Source organism: Eimeria maxima, genomic scaffold (assembly GCF_000499605.1).
Source record: "Eimeria maxima Weybridge genomic scaffold, Emw_scaff82, whole genome shotgun sequence".
NCBI classification, from domain to species: domain Eukaryota; phylum Apicomplexa; class Conoidasida; order Eucoccidiorida; family Eimeriidae; genus Eimeria; species Eimeria maxima.
In genome coordinates, this window is record NW_013563992.1 from 16,498 (window position 1) to 23,997 (window position 7,500).

General features: G+C 49.0%; 1 protein-coding gene across 1 annotated transcript in view; it reads right to left on the bottom strand.

The window, feature by feature from the left end:
• Positions 1-6,823: 6,823 nt before the first annotated feature.
• EMWEY_00011610 (nuclear DNA-binding protein, putative) overlaps positions 6,824-7,500 on the bottom strand; it is a gene marked incomplete at both ends in the record, with an annotated part of 1,994 nt that continues 1,317 nt past the window's right edge. The window contains 2 exons of the mRNA XM_013479002.1: positions 6,824-7,215; positions 7,389-7,422. Coding sequence (XP_013334456.1) covers positions 6,824-7,215; positions 7,389-7,422 — 426 coding nt within the window. The remainder of the gene's footprint in view (positions 7,216-7,388; positions 7,423-7,500) is intronic.

A 7,500-nucleotide genomic window follows, 5' to 3' on the forward strand; every position in this document is an offset into this window, starting at 1 on the left:
TAAAAAAAAAAAAAAAAAAAAAAAAAAGAAATGCCTATTAAATTGCAATAAATAATTTATTGCTCGACAGCATTTCTTCTCTTTTTTTTTTCTTTTTTTTTCTTCTTTTTTTTTATTTATTTATACTATTATTATTATTATTAGTTATATTATTCCTCCTTTTGCTGCTGTTGTTGTTGCTGCTGCTGCTGCTGCAGTTGCTGTTGCTGCTGCTGCTGCAGTTGCTGTTGCTGCTGCTGCTGCAGTTGCTGTTGCTGCTGCTGCATCTATTTTTGCCATTTTCCCATTAGGAAGACTCTCCTTTAATGGAAGACATAAACTTAATGCTGCTGTTGCTGCTCTCCCTCATGCTGCTGCTGCTGCTGCTGTTGCTGCTGCTGCTGCTGCTGCTGTTGCTGTTGCTGCTGCTGCTGCTTGGGCGTGGGGCGCCCTGGTGCCACATTTGCTGCCTCATTGCCTTTGAGGGAAAAGAAACACAGCTGAAGAAACGCAAACAAACAAAGACGCAGCAGATACCCTGCAGCAATTGCTGCTGCTGCTGCTGCAGCTGCAGTTGCAGCAGCAGCAGCAACTGCTAGCGCTATCTGTAGTATGCTGCTACATCGGCTGCTGTTGCTGCTGTTGATTGCTGCTGCTGCTGCTGTTGATGTTACTGCACCTGTTGCCTGGGGATGAATGTGTGGCATGCCTAGGGGGGTATTCACTGCTGCAACAGCAACAGCAGCAGCAGCAGCAGCAGCAGCAGCAACGAGAGCAGCAGCAACAGCAGCAACCAGCAGCAGCAGCAATGACAACAGCAGCAATGACAGCAGCAGCAGCAGCAGCAGCAGCAGCAAGGGGATATTAATTATTACCTGTGGCTAGGAGGCAAACAACAGCTGCGCCCATCCCCAATATAACAGAGAGGATTTCATCCCACATCTTCCTGTTGAGGGTTTAGGGTTTAGGGTTTAGGGTTTAGGGTTTATAAGTAATACAGACAAACAAATTGACAAACAAATACACAAAAAGTTTCTGTTAGGGTTTAGGGTTTAGGGTTTGTGGGCCTTTCCCTTACTAGCAGCTGCTGACAATGAGGGGGGCCCCATGCTGCTGCTGCTGCTGCTCTTGCTGCTGCTGTTGTGTTGCTGCTGTTCCTGCTGCTGTTGCTCCTCTTGTTGCTGCTGACAGTGTCTCCTTATTATTATTTTATTTAATTTATTGTTTTAATTAAATATAAATTAATGAGAATGTCCCCTAAACCCCAAACCCTAAACCCTAAACCCTAAACCCTAAAAGAAGATGGAGGTGGCACTGCCGACTCACCACCACCCCAAACCCTAAACCCTAAGCCGTAAACCCTAAACCCTAAACCCTAGCTTTTATTTATATTATTATTTTAAATAATTAAACCCTATTAAATAATAAATATAAATTATATTTATTAATATAATAAAAATATTTCCTCTGTCTGTACACCTAAACCCTCATAATAAACCCTCAAGGGTTTATTAAATACACTAGAGGCAAAACCCTCGATAAGAAGAAACCCTAATAAAAAAAGTTTATTTTCTTCTTTTTTATTTAATAAAAATAAATAAATAGGACTGCATGCATATATTTATATTTATAAGTGTTTATAAATATAAATATATATTTATATACATATGCTGGTGTGTCCTAAACCCTAAACCCTAAACCCTAAACCCTAATATGAGGTGTCAGTGTCTTAGTGTTTTGCCTACACCGCAGATTCAGTCTTACAAAGCAGCATTAGGGGGAGCCCCTAGGGTTTAGGGTTTAGGGTTTAGGGTTTAGGGTTTAGTGTAGGTCTTGCTATTGTTGCTGCTGTTATTTATAGATAAGAGAGAGAAACCCTTAGACTCCTAAGCAGCAGCAACAGCAGCATGAACAGCAGCAGCAGCAGCAGCAGCAGCAATAACAACAGCAACGGCACCAAGCAGCAGCAGCAGGAGCAGCAGCAGGAACAAAAGGAGAAAGAAATAGTTTTTTATATTTTGCTGCTGCAGTTAGATAATGCATGCAATTGCTGCTAATGACAGCAGCAGCAGCACGAGTATAGATACAAAAGAAATAACACAAAAGAAGCAGCATTGCTGCTGCTGTTTGCTGCTGCAGCGTCTCCAGCAGCAGCAGCAGCAGCTGCTGCCTAACCAAGATAGACTAGCAGCAGCGTCCTCCCCTATTGTCCTGCTGCAGTACAGCTGCGGCTGCTGCTGCTGCACCATTAGACGAGCAACAGCAAGTCTTATTTTCTTTTCGTTGTTGCTGCTGCTGCAGCTGCTGCTGCCTATGCATGACTGCAGCAGCAACTCCAATTCCTGCTGCCGCTGCTGCAGCAGCTCTTGCTGCTGCTGCTCCTTTTGACGCTGCTGCTGCTGCTGCTTTTGTTGGCGCTGGTGCTGCTGCTGCTGAGGCTTTTGTTGTTGTTTTTGTTGCTGCTGCTGCTGCGCTGCTGCTGCAGAGCAGCAGCAGCGACCGTCTTGAGCTTCTAAATCGCTGCTGCAGCAGCAATGCCAGTCACTTCCCTGTTCGTGATGCTGCTGCTGCTGCTGCTGCTGCTGCTGCTGCTGCTGTTGATGCTTACTACTGCTGCTGCTGCTTCTGTTGGGGGGATCCGTTGGTGCTTGGACGACTACCACAGCAAACCGCCCGTTCTGGCCTCTGCTGCTGCTGCTGCTGCTGCTGCTGCTGTTGCAGTTGCTGCTGCGTCTGCTGCTTCTGCTGCTTGTGGGGTCTAAAGGCGATTGGTGTCCTATGCTCCTGCAGCAAGAAACAACACATATCTACACATGCTGTTGCTGCTGCTGCTGTTGCTGCTGCTGTTGCTGTCGCTGCTGTTGCTGTTGCTGCTGCTGCTGCTGCTGCTGCCATAGCTTACGCGACTTGTGGGGAGTTTATAGTGGTGCTACGATGAAGGGGGCCCCCTGTAGGGGGGCAGCAGCACTGTAGGTTGCTGCTGCTGCTGCTGCTGCTGCTGTTGCTGCTGCTGTTGTTCATGCATGTGCGTCTGCTGCTGTTACGGCTGCTTCTGCTGCTGTTGTTGGTCCTGCATACACCTGCTTTCCTGCTGCTGCAGCTTTCGCTGCAGCAAGCCATACCCACAGTGCTGCTGCTGCTGCTGCTGTTGCTGTTTCTCTTGCTGCAGCAGCTGCTGCGATCCGAGCAACGCTCCCGTGCATCAAGATATTCTATCTCGTGCTGCTGCTGCTGCGGCGGCGGCGGCTGCTGCGGCTGCTGCTGCTGCTGCGGGTAATGCTGCTGCTCCGATCGCATGCGCCTCTTCTGCTGCGTCTGCTGCAGCAGCTGCTGCTGCAGCTGCTGCTGCGCCGTCCAATCAGCACATTCTTGAGGAAAGGAGGCAGCACGTAGATGGATTCTCCTCCCCCCATTGCTGCTGCTGCTGTTGCTGCTGCTGCTGTTGCTGCAGCTGTTGCTGTTGCAGCTGTAGCTTGCAGCAGCAGGAGCAGGAGCAGCAACAGCTGGCTCCTCTACCCTACGCGGCGCTGACGCAGAGCGGCAGAGCAGCACGTGTGCTGCAGCATTGTGCTTCTGCTGCTGCTGCTGCTGCAGCAGTTGTTGCTGTTGCTGCAAATGCTGCTGCTGCAGTTGCTGCTGCACCTGTGCTGGCTGCCTGCTGCGTCTGCTGCGCGTCTGTCTTGTGTCGTATTGAATTATCCTGTGTTCCTTCTTCCCAGGCTGCTGCTGCTGCTGCTGCTGCAGCTGCTGTCGCTGCTGCTGCTCTCGCGGGGAGTGTACTACTGCTGTTGCTGCAGCAGCAGCAGCAGCAGCAATTAGCGAGCTGCTGCCCTCCTCAGGGAATTCATTTTCTTTGTGCTGCAAAACCTCAGAGATTGACGGCAGCAATCTGCTGCTGCCACGACAGGAAAGGGAGAAAGTATGTAGCTGCTGCTGCTGCTGCTGCTGCTGCTGCTGCTGCTGCTGCTGCTGCTGCTGCCAGCGAACCACCTCTCCAACGGCACCTTCCCTTTGAGGTAAAATGTTTAAAACCCTCTGAGGCTCCATTGGCTCTTGCTGCTGCTGTTGCTGCTGTTGCTGCTGCTGCAGCTGCTGTTGCTGCAGCTGCTGTTGCTGCAGCTGCTGTTGCTGCTGCTGCTGCTGCAGATCGGTCTGGCAGCTAACTGCAGTAACACCAAAACATCAAACACGAGTACAGACACCCTCTCATCCTATTAACCAGAAGCAGCAGCAGCAGCAGCAGCAGCAGCAACTGTAGCAGCAGCAGCAACAGGAGCAGCACACGAATCGCATGCATGCACTACGATGTGGCTGGGGGGCCCCACTCACTTGTTTGTGTCTGTTTGTTGCTGCTGTTGCTGCTGCAGTTGCTGCAGCTGCTGCAGCTGCTGCGTCTTGTATTCATTGAGGAGTTATTGGGGGGCCCCCTAGTAAGGGTTGAGGGGCCCCCATGAGGGTCTTGTACCTTTAACGAAGGAGGGGGGGCCCCCATTGCTGCTGCTGCTGCTGCATCTAGACGCATGCATTTATAGTTGCTGCTGCGGGTAAGGGTATTTAAGTTGCTGCTGCTGCTGCTGATGCAGCTGACGCAGCTGCTGCTGTTGCTGCAGCTGCTCCTGTTACTACTAATGGTTGTTTTACCCTCCTGCTGCTCCTGCTGCTCTTGCTGCTGCTGCTGCTGCTGCTGCTGCCGTTGCCGCCGCAGGTGATCCCGCAGCAGCCACAAGCTACCTGCGTCTGACCAATTATCATCCTCAGCAGCAGCAGCAGCAGCAGCAGAACCAGCAGCAGCAGCAGTAGCAGTAGAAGCAGCAGCAGAACCAGCACCAACAACAGAAGAAGACATAGATGTATGCTGCCGCAGCCGCTCAACAGCAGCAGCAAGTCCTGAGTGCGGCGACCCTGTGGGGGGCCCCCCTAAGAGGGACCCCCCAGGGGGCCCCCCAAGAGGGTTTAGTTGCCAATCCTGCTGCCTCTGCTGCACCACAGGCTGATCAGCAAAGGCCCTAGAGAAGAAGGAAGATTGGGGGGTATCATAAGGGGGGCCCCTAGCTGCTGCTGCTGCTGCTGCTGATTCCCTTGGGGCCCCCCTTGTTGCTGCTGTTTGGTGCTTGGGGGCCCCCCATGGCTGTACAGGGGCAGAGGTTAAGGTAAGGAAGGAGGGGAAATGTTGCTGCTGCTTGCTCGATCCTCCCGTATCTCCTTCTTCTGCTGCAGCAGGAGCAGCAGCAGCAGGTGCAGCAGGAGCAGCAGCAGCAGAAGCAGCAGCAGCAAATAAACTAGTATCACTAAAAGAAGGAAGAAAAGGTATTTCTTCTTTTTGTTTATAAGGACTTAATTGTCTTATATAAGCAGCAGATTTATTATTATTATTATTATTAATAAAAGAGCAGCAATTAATTGCTGCAGCAGCAGATGCAGCAGCAGGAGCAGCAGGAGATGCAGCAATTGCAGCACCAGGTGACCCTGTACAATCCCCTACAGCAGAAAAACAACAAGGGGCCCCCTTAGGGGGCCCCCTATGGGGGCCCCCATGACCAATGGTCCCCTCAAGGGTACTAATGGACCTTTTATGTCTGCTGCATAAGGAAGAGGAGTTATAAGAAGGTAAGAAACCTTCATGATGAGTCATGGCTATAGGAGGGAGTCAGGAGGATGAATAATAGCGACAAAAAAGATAAATTAAAGAGAAATAATAATTAAATAGCAATAAAAATCAATAAAATATCCCTACTAAAAGAAAAAAATTAAAAAAAAACGTTAAATGGTATACTTTTAGGGGTAAAGGAGGAAGAAACAAAGCCAAAAAATAAGAAAAAAAAGGCACCAGCAGCAGGCAGGAGCCAATGCGGCCTCTAATTGGAGGCTACATAGGGCGTTTTGCAGCCCTTTTAGGTCTTTTTAAAGGTAATTTAATCATTATTAATTCTACAAATATTAAAAATTGGAAAAAATGAAGAAAAAAGACGTAAAAATGATGCACGAGGGCCCCACAGACGTGCAGCAGCCAGTTGGCAATGGTGTTCGGGTGTATACGCAGCTTCCTTCATCATGGACCAATGGTACAATAAAAGAAATACTCATTTAATTAATTATTTTAATTAAATTAAATAAATATAAATAAATATAAATTAAAATAATTCATTGTTATTCCTTTTTTTGCATTTAATCAGCAAAAGAAAGATATTTGCCATGCTTATGCCCGCCACAACTAAACCCCAGAAAACCCTAAACCCTAAACCCTAGAAACTCTAAACCCTAAACCCTAAACCCTAAACCCTAAATCAGTCAGCAGGAAGCCCCCATCAGCAGCTCCTAATGTTCGAAGAACACTAGAGCCTTAACCCTAGATACAAAACCCTTAAGGATCCAATAAACCCTAAACCCTAAACCCTAAACCCTCATGACCTCTACGTACGAAGAATTACTAAACCCTAGGCAATGGGTAACAAACACTATATATATATAACTACTAAAACCCTAAACCCTAAACCCTAAACCCTAGCCCTAAACCCTAAACCCTAAACCCTAAATATTAAATGACCATCCCTAGTCCTAAACAGTTAGCCAATATGGCTAGGAGCAGCAGGCAGCAGCAACAGCACTTTGCTGCCGCTCCTGCTGCTGCTGTTGCTGCTGCTGTTGCTGCTGCTGCTGTGCCTGGTGCTACTGCACCTTCTGCTGCTTCTGCAGCAGCAGCAGCAGCTGCTGCTGCTGCTCGTGCGCAGCAGCTCACAGGCCAGCAGCAGCACAAACAGCAACATTGCGGAGACGAGCAGCAGCAGCTGCTGCTGCAGCAAACTGTTGCTGCTGCAGCAAACTGCTGCTGCAGCAGCAGGAGCAGCTAGTCTTGTTCTGTTACATTCTTGCCTTTTCCTTTTTTCTTTTTCTTCTTCTTGCTGCTGCTGCTGTTATTGCTGCTGTCGTTAATATTATTATTATTATTGCTGCTGCTGCTGCTATTACTGCTGCTGCTGCTGCTGCTGCTGCTGCTGCTGTCCTGCTCAGTCAGCGAGGACTCTTTATCATCATTCTTCCCTTCGGGGGCCCCCTGGGCCCCCTTCAATTTACGGCGTTTCTTCTGGGGCCTCTGAGGGGCCCCCTGAGGGGCCCCCTGGGGGCCCCCCTTAGGGGCCCCCTCTTCTTTATTGGGGGCCCCCCTCTTATTATTATTTGTATGGAAGCCAATAAAGCGCTTAGCAGCATCTACATCGAGGGTTTGTGTCCTCTTCTCCCCTGCAGAGATAAACCCTAAACCCTAAACCCTAAACCCTAAACCCTAAATAAACCCTAGAATATAAGAGTTCTTTATAGGCTATATATCTGCATATGTGTAATTTAGGGTTTAGGGTTTAGGGTTTAGGCTAGGGTTTAGGGTTTAGGGTTTAGCTTGCCTTCGCGGATGGCACGAGATACTTTGTGCATATACAGCTGTACTCGTGCCTGCAGCACAAACACCCAAACCCTAAACCCTAAACCCTAAACCCTAAACCCTAAACCCTTGCAAGGTACTTATAGGGC